The 19,149-nt window shown below is 42.8% G+C and overlaps 1 protein-coding gene and 1 long non-coding RNA gene across 8 annotated transcripts in view; one reads left to right on the top strand and one right to left on the bottom strand.

Moving 5' to 3' along the window:
- LOC148006238 (uncharacterized) overlaps nt 1–19,149 on the bottom strand; it is a 901,378-nt gene that overhangs the window by 161,292 nt on the left and 720,937 nt on the right. The gene's annotated exons all lie outside the window — the stretch shown is intronic.
- Nucleotides 15,800–19,149, top strand: part of Abcb4 (ATP binding cassette subfamily B member 4) — a 58,344-nt gene continuing 54,994 nt past the window's right edge. For 5 of the 7 annotated variants that reach the window (XM_087656011.1, XM_087656013.1, XM_087656008.1 and 2 more), the window contains exons 1-3: nt 15,800–15,989; nt 16,176–16,252; nt 18,534–18,588. Coding sequence is in view for 1 of the 7 variants with exons in the window: in NM_012690.2 (NP_036822.1) it covers nt 16,182–16,252; nt 18,534–18,588 (126 nt within the window). In the remaining 6 variants the exon portion in view is untranslated. 7 annotated transcript variants of the gene reach the window in all.

Raw genomic sequence — 19,149 nt, 5'->3', positions numbered from 1 at the left:
ATGAGGAGGTAGATAATCCATGAGGTGTGCTTGGCATAGGAGCTCCTTAAGGCAGAAGGATGGACAGAAGGATGGACTCTGGGTTGTAGATATGAAAAGGAATACAGGCCACACACAAGGGCATCAGAGGGACGCCAGAGGACACACGTCCTTTTGATCATTTCTGTTTAATGAGGGCAATAAGAAGCATCAGGATCAATAGACTGCAAAGGCAGGGTAGGAATGATGGAGTCTGAGGAAACAGATGGCAGGAAAGTGGCAGAGTGAGTAAACTAAGTAAACACCTGTGGTTTGTGACAACAAATACCCAGAAAACCAATTTTATCATGTGAGTCTACATGCCTTGGAGTTGACAGTAATGGAAAGTGTAAGTAGGTTAAGAATACAGTCTAGAACCAATGGCCAGTCTTGTGGTTTGTGCTTCAGACAGAAGGTGTGGGGTTGCAGTGGGTAACTGGAACTTGCCAGGGCTTTAGCTTTAGTTATAAGCAGAGGACAGCTTTAGTTATGAAGGAGAGAGGGGCACAGGGAACAGTCATGGTGTAAAGGTCAGTGGGCATGCTCTTTTGATCCCAGAACTCAGGAGGCAGAGGCAAATGGATCTCTGAATTCAAAACCAGCCATATCTACAGGACAGTCAGGGCTATGAAGAGAAACCCTGTCTTGAAAAACTAACCAACCAACCAAACAAACACACAAATGAAGAATGGCTAAGAATGCAGCCTAGATCAGGGTCCAGCCCCATCAGTTATAAGGTCTCTATTTTGTTTTCCTTCATTGTCTCCCTCCAAAACACATCTTGATTGCTGTAGTTGCCTGATGAGCATTTCTGGTGAACCAAGCTCTCAAAATCATTAAAAACAAAAACAAAAACAAACAAACAAAAAATGGTTATCTGAAAGATTAAAATAATTCATATAGAAAAGGAAAATTCTCACAGGACGAATAGAAACAGTAAGACAGCAGATTTTTCTGACTTGCCTTGCCTCTGAGGTCAGTGATAAGGAGGTTATCACAGTATCCCAAGGCTGAGATGATGGCAGTGGAGGTTAAAAGTAGAGTCAGGAGATATCTAGAGACCTGCCAACTGCCATGCCATGCAATGTGAATGGAGAAAGTTGCCAAGCTGCACAGCTCCAGTGGGCCACAGACATACAGAGGTCTTCCACCGTGCCACCATACTAGAGGAGGAAGATGTCTGTAGATTCGCCCGCCATGCCACATAGGCAGGCTGTAGACACCTAGAGACCCCCCTGGCCACAAGTCATATGGTGAGGACACTCACTGGAGGTCACCCAGAGGTCTGACAGCCACATGGCCCACCAGCAGCAGGAACCACTACAATGTCAAATGTGTGGTCAACAGATGGGAGAGAAAGAGAAATATAACAGTTTGAACATTATGAAGAGAGACAGAGCTGAAGAGGAGAGGGAAGAATAGCCTGTTTCGAGTAGCCAGCCTTACCACCTGAGGCCATGGTGAAGTCCCAGCCTGTGCTGACGATGAGAGCCATGTCTGGGTTTGTGGCTATACAGTGGCAGAGGTCCAGTGTCAATGTCTGTGGTTCATATTGCCACTAGAGACCATGGAGATGTACCTGGTCTAGGAGCTGCCTGACCATGAGGATGTCCAGGGGTTATGCAGAACTGGTCTCGCCCCTCACTGGCAGTGATGATCTGGAGAACTACCCCACCTCTCACCTGCAGCAGCACTTGGGAGACTGGGTTCTACGCCTTGCCCAGGCACAGTGAGGCTGTGGCAGGGGTGCCGGTGAGAGTGTGAGCGTGGGGGTGCTGACCCCAGCACTCATCTGCCATTAGGTAACATGGGTGCAGGGGTGATGTTCCTCCCTCCTTGACCCTCAATACTTGAGAGCTGGCCCTGGTGGTGGGGATAAGGGAGAGCCAGTGGGCTGACCACCTCAGCTACCACCCTGCCACAGATCCAGGGCTTTGAGTTAGCTCACCCCAAAAATCTATTTAATCTGTGAACTGCTGGGGTGCATAAAAGGGCAGGACTTGCTGATCCAAAGTTGCAGGACCTCAATCAAACAGAGCAGCAACAGGAAAGCCCGGAGAAGAGAAGCCAGAGACCTCAAACCAGAGCAATGACACATTGCAGTGAACATTCGGAAGTGAAGATGTGTGGACAGATGGACAGAGTATACTGCGGGACTCACTATGACACACTGCAGCTTCACGATGAGCCATTTACCATGCTTTGTTTTATTTCTTGTGTGTGTGTGTGTGTGTGTGTGTGTGTGTGTGTGTGTGTGTGTGTTATTGGGGGAAGAGGGCTGTAAGGAAATGAGTGGGACTGAATATGGTCCTAGAGAAGTACCACCACAAAACCCTGGCTCCTGAGAAACAACCCCTGGGGGTGCCTTTGGCCTCCAGATGCACACATGTGTGCATTCACTGGTACACACATGTGCCCACATACACATAGAATGCAAGTGCATGTGTGTGGGGGGGGGTTTGGGGGATTCTTTCAGTATAGTACGAAGGAGAAATGCAGTTTGTCATTATGGCCTAAATACAGTAAGTATTCAGGTTGACACATGAGTAACTGGAGGCATTTATAAGAGTGCTCCTATTATTAAACAAATGCAGAAGGAATCCCTAAATTATGTAGGATACAGATAAACTGGTGCTGGCCATAATCCTAAAAGACACCCTCCCGAACACCATGATCCTAAACTCTCCAAAATCAGGATCCTGAGAGATTAAAACCCAAATGTTAAAATCCTGAAAGTCAAAAGTTCTTTTTTGTTTGTTTGTTTTAAACTTCTGCTATTTCACTTGTTGTTATTTAAATTTCAACATTATTCTTGATTTTTGTGGGGTTTTTTGTTTTTTTGTTTTTTTGTTCTTTGGGTTTCTTACAGAGTATTTTTATTTTTCAAATTTTCACTAATTCTTATTCTTTACTATCCACGGTTACATATTTCTTTTAGTCATGCTCCCTGTAGACATAAAAATTATATATGCAGACGTTTAGAGAATCCTGAATGAATTTGTTTTAGGCATCTTTTGCAAATTTAAAGTGCATTATAGCACACATCACATAGTTTGTGTGTCAGCAACCCTGTGTGTATAAAAATCACTCATACTTCTTCAGTGAACAGAGTTCTCCTCCTTGAACATCTGCATTTGTAACAGATAAAATTTCTGAGGACCTTGACTCCTTGGCTGAGTTTCATGTGCAATATCGACCCAGCAACGTTTGTGATTAATGGTACCAGAAGACTTAGGCTGTCTGCCACAGTATTTCAAAGGTTTACTTTCTTTTTTTTTATTTATTTTTTTATTTATTTAATACTTAATAATTCTTTGGTTTCCGGGCAAACATCCCCCTCCCCCCTCCCCTTCCTTATGGGTGTTCCCCTCCCAACCCTCCCCCCATTGCCGCCCTCCCCCCAACAGTCTAGTTCACTGGGGGTTCAGTCTTAGCAGGACCCAGGGCTTCCCCTTCCACTGGTGCTCTTACTAGGATATTCATTGCTACCTATGAGGTCAGAGTCCAGGGTCAGTCCATGTATAGTCTTTAGGTAGTGGCTTAGTCCCTGGAAGCTCTGGTTGCTTGGCATTGTTGTACATATGGGGTCTCGAGCCCCTTCAAGCTCTTCCAGTTCTTTCTCTGATTCCTTCAACGGGGGTCCTATTCTCAGTTCAGTGGTTTGCTGCTAGCATTCGCCTCTGTATTTGCTGATTCTGGCTGTGTCTCTCAGGAGCGATCTACATCCGACTCCTGTCGGTCTGCACTTCTTTGCTTCATCCATCTTGTATAATTGGGTGGCTGTATATGTATGGGCCACATGTGGGGCAGGCTCTGAATGGGAGTTCCTTCAGTCTCTGTTTTAATCTTTGCCTCTCTCTTCCCTGCCAAGGGTATTCTTGTTCCCCTTTTAGAGAAGGAGTGAAGCATTCACATTTTGATCATCCGTCTTGAGTTTCATTTGTTCTAGGCATCTAGGGTAATTCAAGCATTTGGGCTAATAGCCACTTATCAGTGAGTGCATACAATGTATGTCTTTCTGTGATTGGGTTAGCTCACTCAGGATGATATTTTCCAGTTCCAACCATTTGCCTACGAATTTCATAAAGCCGTTGTTTTTGATAGCTGAGTAATATTCCATTGTGTAGATGTACCACATTTTCTGTATCCATTCCTCTGTTGAAGGGCATCTGGGTTCTTTCCAGCTTCTGGCTATTGTAAATAAGGCTGCGATGAACATAGTGGAGCACGTGTCTTTTTCATAACTTGGGGCATCTTTTGGGAATATGCCCAAGAGAGGTATAGCTGGATCCTCAGGCAGTTCAATGTCCAGTTTTCTGAGGATCCTCCAGACTGATTTCGAGAATGGTTGTACCAGTCTGCAATCCCACCAACAATGGAGGAGTGTTCCTCTTTCTCCGCATCCTCGCCAGCATCTGCTGTCACCTGAGTTTTTGATCTTAGCCATTCTCACTGGTGTGAGGTGAAATCTCAGGGTTGTTTTGATTTGCATTTTCCCTTATGACTAAAGATGTTGAACATTTCTTTAGGTGTTTCTCAGCCATTCAGCATTCCTCAGCTGTGAATTCTTTGTTTAGCTCTGAACCCCATTTTTTAATAGGGTTATTTGTCTCCCTGCGGTCTAACTTCTTGAGTTCTTTGTATATTTTGGATATAAGGCCTCTATCTGTTGTAGGATTGGTAAAGATCTTTTCCCAATCTGTTGGTTGCCGATTTGTCCTAACCACAGTGTCCTTTGCCTTACAGAAGCTTTGCAGTTTTATGAGATCCCATTTGTCGATTCTTGATCTTAGAGCATAAGCCATTGGTGCCCATGTGTTCCAGATGCTTCCCTAGTTTTTCTTCTATTAGTTTGAGTGTATCAGGTTTGATGTGGAGGTCCTTGATCCACTTGGACTTAAGCTTTGTACAGGGTGATAAGCATGGATCAATCTGCATTCTTCTACATGTTGACCTCCAGTTGAACCAGCACCATTTGCTGAAAATGCTATCTTTTTTCCATTGGATGGTTTTGGCTCCTTTGTCAAAAATCAAGTGACCATAGGTGTGTGGGTTCATTTCTGGGTCTTCAATTCTATTCCATTGGTCTATCTGTCTGTCTCTGTACCAATACCATGCAGTTTTTATCACTATTGCTCTGTAATACTGCTTGAGTTCAGGGATAGTGATTCCCCCTGAAGTCCTTTTATTGTTGAGGATAGTTTTAGCTATCCTGGGTTTTTTGTTATTCCAGATGAATTTGCAAATTGTTCTGTCTAACTCTTTGAAGAATTGGATTGGTATTTTGATGGGGATTGCATTGAATCTGTAGATCGCTTTTGGTAAAATCGCCATTTTTACTATATTAATCCTGCCAATCCATGAGCATGGGAGATCTTTCCATCTTCTGAGGTCTTCTTCAATTTCTTTCTTCAGTGTCTTGAAGTTCTTATTGTACAGATCTTTTACTTGCTTGGTTAAAGTCACACCGAGGTACTTTATATTATTTGGGTCTATTATGAAGGGTGTCGTTTCCCTAATTTCTTTCTCGGCTTGTTTCTCTTTTGTGTAGAGGAAGGCTACTGATTTATTTGAGTTAATTTTATACCCAGCCACTTTGCTGAAGTTGTTTATCAGCTTTAGTAGTTCTCTGGTGGAACTTTTGGGATCACTTAAATAAACTATCATATCATCTGCAAATAGTGATATTTTGACTTCTTCTTTTCCAATCTGTATCCCCTTGACCTCCTTTTGTTTTCTGATTGCTCTGGCTAGAACTTCAAGAACTATATTGAATAAGTAGGGAGAGAGTGGGCAGCCTTGTCTAGTCCCTGATTTTAGTGGGATTGCTTCAAGTTTCTCTCCATTTAGTTTAATGTTAGCAACTGGTTTGCTGTATATGGCTTTTACTATGTTTAGGTATGGGCCTTGAATTCCTATTCTTCCCAGGACTTTTATCATGAAGGGGTGTTGAATTTTGTCAAATGCTTTCTCAGCATCTAATGAAATGATCATGTGGTTCTGTTCTTTCAGTTTGTTTATATAATGGATCACGTTGATGTTTTTCCGTATATTAAACCATCCCTGCATGCCTGGGATGAAGCCTACTTGATCATGGTAGATGATTGTTTTGATGTGCTCTTGGATTCGGTTTGCCATAATTTTATTGAGTATTTTTGCGTCGATATTCATAAGGGAAATTGGTCTGAAGTTCTCTTTCTTTGTTGGGTCTTTGTGTGGTTTAGGTATAAGAGTAATTGTGGCTTCATAGAAGGAATTCGGGAGTGATCCATCTGTTTCAATTTTGTGGAATAGTTTGGATAATATTGGTATGAGGTCTTCTATGAAGGTTTGATAGAATTCTGCACTAAACCCGTCTGGACCTGGGCTCTTTTTGGTTGGGGGACCTTTAATGACTGCTTCTATTTCCTTAGGAGTTATGGGGTTGTTTAACTGGTTTATCTGTTCCTGATTTAACGTCGGTACCTGATATTTGTCTAGGAAATTGTCCATTTCCTGTAGATTTTCAAGTTTTGTTGAATATAGGCTTTTATAGTAAGATCTGATGATTTTTTTAATTTCCTCTGAATCTGTAGTTATGTCTCCCTTTTCATTTCTGATTTTGTTAATTTGGACACACTCTCTGGGTCCTCTCGTTAGTCTGGCTAAGGGTTTATCTATCTTGTTGATTTTCTCAAAGAACCAACTTTTGGTTCTGTTGATTCTTTCTATGGTCCTTTTTGTTTCTACTTGGTTGATTTCAGCTCTGAGTTTGATTATTTCCTGCCTTCTACTCCTCCTGGGTGTATTTGCTTCTTTTTGTTCTAGAGCTTTTAGGTGTGCTGTCAAGCTGCTGACATATGCTCTTTCCTGTTTCTTTCTGCAGGCACCCAGCGCTATGAGTTTTCCTCTTAGCACAGCTTTCATTGTGTCCCATAAGTTTGGGTATGTTGTACCTTCATTTTCATTAAATTCTAAAAAGTTTTTAATTTCTTTCTTTATTTCTTCCTTGACCAGGTTATCATTGAGTAGAGCATTGTTCAATTTCCACGTATATGTGGGCATTCTTCCCTTATTGTTATTGAAGACCAGTTTTAGGCCGTGGTGGTCCGATAGCACGCATGGGATTATTTCTATCTTTCTGTACCTGTTGAGGCCCGTTTTTTGACCAATTATATGGTCAATTTTGGAGAAAGTACCATGAGGAGCTGAGAAGAAGGTATATCCTTTTGCTTTAGGATAGAATGTTCTATAAATATCCGTTAAGTCCATTTGGCTCATGACTTCTCTTAGTCTGTCTACATCTCTGTTTAATTTCTGTTTCCATGATCTGTCCATTGATGAGAGTGGGGTGTTGAAATCTCCCACTATTATTGTGTGAGGTGCAATGTGTGTTTTGAGCTTTAGTAAGGTTTCTTTTACATATGTAGGTGCCCTTGTATTTGGGGCATAGATATTTAGGATTGAGAGTTCATCTTGGTGGATTTTTCCTTTGATGAATATAAAGTGTCCTTCCTTATCTTTTTTGATGACTTTTAATTGAAAATTGATTTTTTTTTATATTAGAATGGCTACTCCAGCTTGCTTCTTCTGACCATTTGCTTGGAAAGTTGTTTTCCAGCCTTTCACTCTGAGGTAGTGTCTGTCTTTGTCTCTGAGGTGTGTTTCCTGTAGGCAGCAGAATGCAGGGTCCTCGTTGCGTATCCAGTTTGTTAATCTATGTCTTTTTATTGGGGAGTTGAGGCCATTGATGTTGAGAGATATTAAGGAATAGTGATTATTGCTTCCTGTTATATTCATATTTGGATGTGAGGTTATGTTTGTGTGCTTTTCTTCTCTTTGTTTTGTTCACAAGACGCTTAGTTTCTTGCTTCTTCTAGGGTATAGCTTGCCTCCTTATGTTGGGCTTTACCCTTTATTATCCTTTGTAGTGCTGGATTTGTAGAAAGATATTGTGTAAATTTGGTTTTGTCATGGAATATCTTGGTTTCTCCATCTATGTTAATTGAGAGTTTTGCAGGATACAGTAACCTGGGCTGGCATTTGTGTTCTCTTAGGGTCTGTATGACATCTGTCCAGGATCTTCTGGCCTTCATAGTTTCTGGCGAGAATTCTGGTATGATTCTGATAGGTCTGCCTTCATATGTTACTTGACCTTTTTCCCTTACTGCTTTTAATATTCTTTCTTTATTTTGTGTGTTTGGTGTTTTGACTATTATGTGACAGGAGGTGTTTCTTTTCTGGTCCAATTTATTTGGAGTTCTGTAGGCTTCTTGTATGCCTATGGGTATCTCTTTTTTTAGGTTAGGGAAGTTTTCTTCTATGATTTTGTTGAAGATATTTACTGGTCCTTTGAGCTGGGAGTCTTCACTCTCTTCTATACCTATTATCCTTAGGTTTGATCTTCTCATTGAGTCCTGGATTTCCTGTATGTTTTGGACCAGTAGGTTTTTCTGCTTTACATTATCTTTGACAGTTGAGTCAATGATTTCTAGGGAATCTTCTGCTCCCGAGATTCTCTCTTCCATCTCTTGTATTCTGTTGGTGAAGCTTCTATCTACAGCTCCTTGTCTCTTCTTTTGATTTTCTATATCCAGGGTTGTTTCCATGTGTCCTTTCTTGATTGCTTCTATTTCCATTTTTAATTCCTTCAACTGTTTGATTGTGTTTTCCTGGAATTCTTTCAGGGATTTTTGTGTCTCCTCTCTATGGGTTTCTACTTGTTTATTTATGTTTTCCTGGAATTCTTTCAGGCATTTTTGTGATTCCTCTCTGTAGGCTTCTACTTGTTCTCTAAGGGAGTTCTTCACGTCTTTCTTGAAGTCCTCCAGCATCATGATCAAATATGATTTTGAATCTAGATCTTGCTTTTCTGGTGTGTTTGGATATTCCATGTTTATTTTGGTGGGAGAATTGGGCTCCGATGATGCCATGTAGTCTTGGTTTCTGTTGCTTGGGTTCCTGCGCTTGCCTCTCGCCATCAGATTATCTCTAGTGTTACTTTGTTCTGCTATTTCTGACAGTGGCTAGACTGTCCTATAAGCCTGTGTGTCAGGAGTGCTGTAGACCTGTTTTCCTGTTTTCTTTCAGCCAGTTATGGGGACAGAGTGTTCTGCTTTCGGGCGTGTAGTTTTTCCTCTCTACAGGTCTTCAGCTGTTCCTGTGGGCTTGTGTCGTGAGTTCACCAGGCAGGTCACTTGCAGGGGAAAAGTTGATCCTACCTGAGGTTCCGAGGCTCAAATGTGCTTGTGGGGTACTACCTAAGTCCTCTCCTCGGCGGCAGCAACCGAGAAGATCTGCACTGCTCTTTCCGGGAGCCTCCGTGCACCAGGCTTCCAGATGGCGTTTGGTGTTTTCCTCTGGCGTCTGGATGTGCGCGGAGTGCAGTCTCTTCTGGTTTCTCAGGCGTGTCTGCCTCTCTGTAGGTTTAGCTCTCCCTCCCACGGGATTTGGGTGCAGAGAACTGTTTATCCGGTCTGTTTCCTTCAGGTTCGGGCGGTGTCTCAGGCGCAGGGGTCCTGCCGCTCCTGGGCCCTCCCCTACGGGAACCCAGAGGCCTTATACAGTTTCCTCTTGGGCCAGGGGTGTGGGCAGGGGTGGGCAGTGTTGGTGGTCTCCTCCGCTCTGCAGCCTTAGGAGTGCCCACCTGACCAGGCGGTGAGGTCTCTCTCCCACGGGGTTTGGGAGCAGAGAGCTGCTGCGGGCCGGGATCCGCGGGTGTGGGACTTCCGGTAAACCAAAGGTTTACTTTCTAAATGATTTTTAATTTGTGAGTGAGTGAGTGTGTGTGTGTGTGTGTGTGTGTGTGTGTGTGTGTGTGTGTGACTGTGTGTAGGTAGGAGTAAGTGCAGGTGCCAATGGAGGCCAGCAGTGTTGGACCTCCCTGGACCTGGAGTTACAGGCTGCCTGGTATATGTTCTGGGAACCAAACTCAGCTCTTCTGTAAGAGCACTGTGTACTCTTTACTGCTGAGGCATCTCTCCAGTTTCTTGTTACTACAGTTGAGATGGCCACAGTGATGCAGCTCAGTGCTCACATCAGCCAGCTGATATCACAGGGCATATCGTTATACGACTCATTTCTTGACTGATTTCTTGTACTTTTGAGAATTTCATGCATGTGTACAATCAAATACAATCACTTCTACTCCCATTTCCACCTTTCTCCACATCCCCCCCCCCAAGCATTCTTTCAACTCTATGTCTAATATTGCATCCCATCAAAGTCAAGTTAGCACTGCCCATATGTGCATGGGTGTGAAACTCTCTACTGAAACATGGGAGACCTACCAATAGCAACATCTTCAAAAAAATGGTCATCCTCCTCACCAGCAACTCTCCACTGCCAATGGTGCCTCAGGAATGGGAAGGGCCTAGAGATCATCTACTCCATTTATGCTGGAAATTTGGGTTGACTTGGTTTTGTATATTTCTTGTGCAGGTGACCTCTGCTGTGTGTTTGTGAGTAGAATAGCCATGCAATGCCCAAAAGACAACATTTCACTGGACTTTTCATCTTTCAGCCAAGCATTCTTTCTGGTTCCTCTTCTGTGATGGCTTTGAGCTTTGTGTGGTGCAGAGCTCATCTACATGTCCTATTTGGGGTTGAGTACTCAGTTTCTTAATCTTGGTTCTTTGGTCAATTATTCGTCATTGACTGCTGTTTATTGCAAAAAAACAAGCTACTGTGACCAAGGTAGTGAGCATCCAAGGTTTGTAGATATAAGCATAAACATTCGGAAGGCAACTTGACACCTTGACCTTTTAGAAAAAAATAATAGTGGTTTCTATCCTAGAACCTATGATCTCTCCAACCATAAGCTTTTAACCAGGATTATCACCTGAGGCATGAAAATTCCCTTCTATAGAACAGGCCTCAAATTCAACCCTGAAACAATTCCCCAGATCAGTCAAGCCACTATTGCAACAGTGGGCATGTCTTGCTGTGTTGTAGCACACAGGATCCAGGTAAGACTGTCTAATTCTTTTCTCTCCTAGCAGCCTGCATAGCACCTCTGACACTGGTGAGAACTAGCCAGCAAGGAGAGAGTTTCCAGGATGATTTGAGATCAATTTCCCTATTTCCTAAAACCAAAGGGTATGGTGTCTCCTGCAACAGAGTTTTACAATATAGTTATGGTGGATGATTGTTTTAGTAAGGATTTCCATTGCTATGAAGAGATGCCATGACCGAGGCAACTCTTATGAAGGTAAATGTTTAGTTGGTGCTGGCTTACAGTTTCAGAAATTCAGTTCACTATAATCATGGTGGGAAGCATGGCATCATGGAGCCTAACTTGGTGCTGGAAGAGCCAAAGTTCTACATCTTGATCCAAAGGCATCTAGGAGGAGGGTCTCATCTGCGCTGAGCAGAGCTTGAGTACTAGAAGCCCTCAAAGTCCACCTATGCAGTGACACACTTCCTCCAACCAGGCCACATCTCCTCAAACCAGGCCACATCTTCTCCAACAAGGCCACATCATCTCCTAATACTGTCACTTCTCGTGAGCCAAGCATATCCAAACCATCACAATAATCAAGAACAATCAAGAACAATAGTTTATAAGTTTTTAGATACCTCAGGGGCCTCCCTGACCAGTAAGTAACTCATAGGGAGATATCCTTTGACTTACCCTGTGATTTTCATCTAATAACCCATGTTCTGAGAGAAACATTCTCAATTTATGCAGGGTGATGCTGCTTGAACTCTTTTTAGAAACTGTATTTTGAAATTACTGACTAATGGGTTTCTATAAGACTTTTCCACAGACTGCTGATTTTGGCTAACTGTTCACTATATGGCGTCTATATGGCTTATCATATTCCCTTCCTTTGAAGTAGCTCCCCTCCCCTGCTTTATTCCCAGATTTTCCCCAAACGCACCATGTTTAAGTCATTTGGCTCCCAGTATTCTACCTCCCGTAGCATAACTCTAAAAGCTCTGTTCTATACTTGCTTATACTTACACTCCAACCACAAAACCAAAGATCTGAAGCTAGGATCTATGTGTGAGCAAGAACATGTGGTATTTGTCTTTCTGGGTTTTAGTTAGCTTAGTCTGATTTTTTTTCTAGTTCTCTTTACTTGCAAATTTCATTTTTCTTTACAGATGTGTAATATTACGTTGTGCACATGTACAGTATTTTTCTTATCTATTCATCTATTGATGGACATTATTTTGGGTTTTTTTTTCAACTTGACCACAAGCTAGAATCATTTGGAAAGAAAGACTGTCATTTGAGAAAATGCCTAACTAAGATTTGTCAGTAGGCAAATAGGTAGTATATTTTCTTGATTACTGATTGATGTGAAAGTGCCCAATGCATTAAGGGTGGTGTCACCTTGGGCTGGTAGTCCTGGGGGTGTTTAAGAAAGAAGACTGAACAAGCCATGAGAAGAAAGTCAGTACTCCTCAATGGTCTCTCCTTCAGTTCTTACCTCAGATTCTTTGAATGATGGTTTACAAGCTATGAGATGAAATAAACAAGTTTTCTTTTAGTTGAGGTATTTTGTCACAGCAATAGTAACCCAACTAAAACAGACATCTAGCTTGATTCCACTTAGCAGCTATTATAAATAGAGAAGCAATGAATATGACTGTGTAAGTGTTTCTGTACCAAAATATAAAGTCTGTACACTCAGAACCGGTATAGCTGGCTCATATAAAGTTCTAGTTCTAATCATTGAAGAAACCTCTAGACAGATTTGCAAAGTGGTGGTACTAGTTCACATTCTCACCAGCAAATATGTTGACCTATTTCTTTAAGATGGTTTATCTTCTCATACATCCATACAACTATCACACTAGTATATGTAAGCATGAAGAAATATTATCATTGCCTAGATGTTTTTTGCAAAATGTCTTATTAGTCTGCAGTGTTTTAGATGTTTCTCAAATTCCTCTAAATATAAGTAAGTTGTAAAGGTCCAAAAATCGCTAAAGGAAGTCCCCAGACACAGGTAAAATCAAAGAGCATTTATTTGCAGAAACAACCAGAATACTTGGGTCACCATCATTTCAGAATGGTGATGTAGACCAAGATATTGGAGCCCCTTTTATAACAGAGCTGCTTAATTGCTTCTGAGATAACAACAGACATCTAAAACCTAGAGCACATTCGAAGGAGTTATAAAAACCATTAACTGAAGGTCATATGGAAAGAGCTAAAGACATACACTACAGGTGTAAGGACAGGAGATGAAATATTGACTGAGTTTATCTATACAAAACTTCAAGGGCAACTTAGTTATGGTTTTTTAACTCTCCATGAATCTGTAAGCTAGTAAAAAAAATGATGAATGTTTAGTCACTTACTCCTAGGGGATATCCATGTAGACATTCTTTGTTATAAACCTCTTATTCAATTTATGACCTGAATTTATATGCAAACTCGGAGTGAGCTTTTTACCATGCAATCACACACTCTGAAAATTGTACAAGTGCTGACAGCAGAGACAGGCCTCCATCCCTTTTCTTGCTGAGACTTTAACTTGGAGCTGAGAGACTCCTGCAAAGATAGAACAAAAGGATTCTTTACCTAGCCTCCCAGAGCAACTCAGACAGGCAGATCAACTGCAGAAGAAAAGTACCTTACACTTAGGATGGATAGAAAATGGTTTATGGCCTAGTTTCTGAGTGGAGACCCAAAGGACTCTTCAAGGTATATTTAAAATAATTTTAAATTATATTTAAAATATAATAGGGCTACTGGGATTTTAGATGGTACAGTTTTTCATTTGGGGCAAATATATAAACATAGATATGGAGATGTGGCTTCCCCTTCCCTGTAGACACTATGTACCTACCTCTAACTTTTTTGCTCATGCAGAGAACAGAGTACTTCTTACAAGGACAACCTTATGAATTGAATCGGACAGTCAGAAAAAGCAACCCACTTCATTACTTCCAGGATTTTGTTCACTTATGTTTATTTCAGAACCCTCTCATTCCTTTATGAGTCTTGTTTTCACTCCCTCAGGCTGTCTTATATTAGAGATTGACAGGCATATAGCATTCCTTAGATCCCGCTGACTTTTGTAGTGCCACCCCCCAGTTACCCAAAACCCCCCTCTTGAACTTAGCAATTCTAATTGCTTTAGCCTCGGGGTATCATACAATAATGATCTGAGCACCTGGTAGGCTGGTGAAGGAAAGGCCTTCTACTCCATCAAGAAAACGTTTTATGGTTGGTGTAGACTGGAAGTTGAGCCCAAATATGTAAGTACGTTCATGTCCATCTCATAATTGCAAGCAACTCTCCACATGTGAAGAGCCAGATGGAGATGCCCAGCACACTCAGCTGGGGGTAGCTGCAAGCTCTTCCTCTACTCTCTCCTTTATCTCTTCTAAGCTTTTAGCCAGGACAGTAGTTGTCATGTATTGAATGTGGAGGACACTTTACACACATCATATCCAATCTTACCCCTATTTCATTGAATGTTGAGACTGAATTAAGACTTAAATAACCCATCCAAAGTCAGACCACCAGTAAATGGCAGCCCAGAGCTTCCGTCAGGGTCTGTGTGACAACCCTTCTATTCTGTATCCCTTAAGGTTGTCTGGAAATCAGTTAGACAGCTCTTGTGTTAATGCCACACAGAGAACAAGGCTCAGCTGCAAATCCAGCTACTGGACTAGGAGAAAAACAAGCCATGTATTAAACAGATGCTATATTTTAAAAGCAACACTGGGTACTTTCACAGTAACCTAATAAGGGAGACAGACTCTTAAGAAACTGAAGCCCAGAGAAATAAGAGGTGTCTGCAGCCACACATTGATCTGTGAAGCTATTGAGTACAAAACTCACTTGCTTGAAGCTTTATTATCTGTTTTAGAGCCTTCATTTTGGGTAGAGTGAAGAAATCAATGAGAATTCACTAGGAAGCCATATTCACATAGGCCCTAGGAGAAAGATAATTTGGCATAGAGGGAACTCTGAGATTAGAGCAGGGAACCAGAGCAGCTTTGCCTGGGTGCCAGCCTTAAATATGCAGCATTAAGTAGGTGGGGATGTTACTTAGCTACTCTGAGCCCCAATTTCTTCATTTTGTGAAAACAAAAACCAAAAGTATGTGCTTTTTTCTCATTTTATTTATTTTCTGCACATGTTTTTATGTATATGGGTATCCATGAGCCATGATACATGTACGAAAATCAGAGAACAATTTGAGAGTCCATTCTCTCCTTCCACTATGTTCGTAACAGGGATCTGGTCTCGGTAGGAGAGGATGTACCTAGCCCCGCAGAGACTTAACAAGCCAGGATAAGGAGGACTGGGGAAGGGACTGTGTGAGGAGACCAGGAGAGGGGGCAGCGATCAGGATGTAAAATGAATAATAATTTTTTAAGTATGTGCTTTTAATAGGAAAATTCTTTTCAGACCTCAAATTCTGTGTCTCTGTCGCCCTCCCCTGTGGCGGACACCAGCGGTATTCCTCATCTCCAAGGAGTTTGTACTGATGATTCTGGGTCTGACCTGCTTAATTTCCAGCATCTGTAGAGTTAGTTGCAGTTTGATGCCACAGACTCAAACTGAGGATGCAGAAGTAGCGACCTTAACTATTTAACTACTGGGCTCTCAGAACTCATGATTGTTGAACTAGTGAAAACTGCCTCCCTAGTGTGTTCTAAAAGAAAATTCAAGGTGGGGGGAGGTGTGACAGTCACTTTTAGGGGCCCGTGGCCTGCCTGGCGAGGCATTGGCGGGCTTATCTGCTGCAGCTGGTGCTGCGCTGCAGGCTGCTGGCAGCTTGCCCGGGTGGGCGGCAGCGGAGACGCGCGCCCCTGGCGGCGAGGGCGACGTGCTGGTGGCGCTGGGGCCTGCAGAGCCAGCGGGGCTTGCGGGAGCTCTCCTGCGGGCCCGGGCCCTTGCCCCCGCCGCAGCGGGAGGCGTCGCTGGCGCTAGACGCGTGTGGGAGGCGGGGACGAGCCGCAGCGAGCAAAGTCCAGGTCTGCACGCCACCAGCTGTGGCCAACACGCGCGTGAAGTTCAGGTGAGGGAGGACGCGGCGAGAGACTGGGTGGCCGGAGGGCAACTGCAGTGGGACCTGCTGGGGAGCGGCTGCCACCCTTGCCCCAGGCTCTGCGCCTTGGGCCGGAGGTTCCCAGAGCCTGGAAGTCCCCACCTCGGTGGAGCTGAGCTAGGTGCACTTGGACCTGAGACTGTGGTTTCTCCCCAGGCTGAGATGGATCTTGAGGCAGCAAGAAACGGAACAGCGCGGCGCCTGGACGGCGACTTTGAACTAGGCAGCATCAGGTATACAGGACCACAGAGCCACTGGCTTTTCCGTTATAGCAGAGTCCTGGAAAGAAGTTGAGAAAATCGGTTGATGCCTCCGGCCTTTGGGATGAAGTCTTAAGTTCTTGAGGAATGTCTCCCAGGCTCCTTTGGAAATGGGTTCAGAGAGAAGAGGCTGTTTTTCAAAAGCACAACCTCCCTGGGACACGGGTGATTTGAGGAATATTGACGTTGTGTAACATTCACTGTATTTTTCATAAAGTAAACATTTGCAGATCACTCTTTTTAGCCATCATCTGGCTACTCGAGTTAGTAGAAATTCAGACACCTGCTATTGATGGTTGTGTTTTTGAACTAGGAAGCAGCAAGACTTCTTCCCCCCATATTTCTCTTCTTTGCCCCAGTCTTACCCCTCCTCCCATCTGTAGACTGTTTTCCCCCTTTCTCCTTTCTAGGGGGTGACATGGAGAGCAACCTCATCCTTCACTAACTTCTGCTTCGAAATCAGTTTTGTGTCCAAGTTCCCAGAGGGGGAAACCTCTACGCTTCCTCTGCCACTGGGTCTTTCTTCCTCCCTGGCTCTGCTTCTTCCCCAGACACAGTGAATCACCCACACCAGCTTTTTGTCAGGCAGAAGGGCCCAGTCAAGTGTGTGTTGTTTCCTCTTTCGTTGTGGGGATAGTGAATCATTTTCACCCTCAGCTTCAAATAGTTTATGAGGCTATTAGAGTCTCTGAGTTCATGCTAGGCCACCCGGAACAAACTGACATGTGTCATGGAGTTGTCATCTAGAGGGACAGAATTTATCAGCTTCTGTAGTTGGTTCTCAAGCTGCAAGGGGCCTGATTAGCCAACTGAAAAATATGCCTATCTGAATCTTAAACTGAAGCATCGCTTCGGCTAATTTGTTTGGACAGTGGCATCACCCTGTTCATTCTTAGAACCATGGTATTTATTCACAGAAAATTTAGGTCTATCCGTATAGAGTTAGAAAAAACTTGTGGATGGTGTCACTTCTAATAGAAAAATGTGGTTTTGTCATCTGGCAATTTAGACTGGGGATGACTGTGAATCTATTAATAGATGGCATTTTCAGGAAGAAGGCTATTTATGTATTATACTGGCTGAGCGTACTTACTAGTATCAGGAGCAGTCCCTGGAAAAGGTGTAGCAACACTCAAGGCCAAGGAAGTTCTCAGGAAACGCTCACAGAGAAAGAAGGAAACATCTCAAAACCGAAATAAGAAGAGTTAAGACTAACTTGATATTGTAAGATTACAAAGCAAACTATGAGGCTAATTTTTATATAATAATATAATACCAAGTATGGTATGTTCAAGGAAAGCTAAGCCCACTTCCGTTAGGCAGAACAAATCGAGGAGGCAGAATATGCCTATTCTAAACATGAGGCATAGCCTGTGGCATGTTCTCTTTTACATATTCAGTGGCAAATATCCATCTGTTGAAAGGTAACAAGTGTGAAGTAAATTAATGAAGATTGGAGAAACTCAGGAGAACACAGCAGAAGTATCTATCCATTTAAAGGAGGGCGGTTAGGGTAGGTCTTATTTTGAAGTGAATTACTGAGAAAGGGGTAGAACGAAATGGACAGAGAGAGCCATGGGTATTTGGGGAACATCTTCTGGCAGCAATAACTTAGAGCTAAAGTATCCTGAGTTGGGGACTGTATTTGTTGTATTCACAAAGTAGCAGAGAAAACAGGTCTGCCTATCTGAGCTGGGAGTGGGGGGATGCTGTCATGAAGGTACCCGCAGAGCATGCAGACTCTGCAGCCAATATAAAGGTTTCAATTTCCCTCTAAGAAGAAGTAGAGCCATTGTTATTGCCTGAGAAGAGAAGTAGCCTGCGTTCCTAAGTGATTATATTGGCTACAGTTTCCAGGACACTAAAGCAGATATAAACGGAAATGAAGTGGGGGGTTTTTCTAATGGGAATGTAGCAAGAAAAATGAGGAGAAGTAACTGGATCTTAGATATTTCTTGAACGCAGAAAAACATAAGTGATTTGGTAAAGAGTCCCATGTGCATCTTCTCACTCTGTGGACTAACTCCGTAAGGCTGTCGGTGACCCTTTCTTTGCGTATCCATACGTCCTTGTAGTACCTTGGACAGTTACCTTTGTACTTGACTGCCTAGGCGCATTTGTGAAGCCAGATCATTTTGACAATGCTAGTCTTTTTCTATTTAAGAATGTTACGATTCAAAAATCATAGCTACTAAGGCTCGTGTCCAACTGGTTGTTCATAACAGCTTTAAATCTGAACGATTATATCTTACAGCAACCAGAGCAGAGAAAAAAAGAAGAAAGTGAATTTAATTGGCCCGTTGACACTGGTAAGTTGTGAAATACTATGCGGGAATAATCCTGCCTTTCATTCAAATCTGGGGACTCGAGTCAATAGCTCGATGCTTTAAGTCTGTCTGTCTAATGCAGCACTGGATTGCTTCTGCCTTACCTGTGCCTACGGTTTAGGTAGTCGTAAACAATGGCTTTAAGTAACAAGACAGGTGATGAAAAGGGTGGAGTTAGCTGGCTTTGAGCTCACTATGACATTGGGAGATAAAGCAAAGATGAAGTATTTTGAGGCTGGAGATATGGCTCAGTGGTTAAGAGCACTGACTGCTCTTCCAGAGGTCCTGAGTTCAATTCCCAGTAACCAAATGGTGTCTCACAATCATCTGTAGTGAGATCTGATGTCCTCTTCTACTGTGTCTGAAGACAGCTACAGTATTCTCACATACATAAAATAAATATTTCTTCTTAAAAAAAGAAGCATTTCAGAAATACCATGGAAACCCACTGGCTTCAGGTAAATATCTTGATTCATAAAACCCTGTCAGTAACCCCACCCCCAACCCCTGTCCAGCAAAAACGTTTAATGTTGAAAACAACAT

Source organism: Rattus norvegicus, chromosome 4 (genome assembly GCF_021556685.1).
Source record: "Rattus norvegicus strain SHRSP/BbbUtx chromosome 4, alternate assembly SHRSP_T2T, whole genome shotgun sequence".
Lineage (NCBI taxonomy): Eukaryota > Metazoa > Chordata > Mammalia > Rodentia > Muridae > Rattus > Rattus norvegicus.
This window is presented reverse-complemented; position numbering and strand designations above follow the sequence as displayed.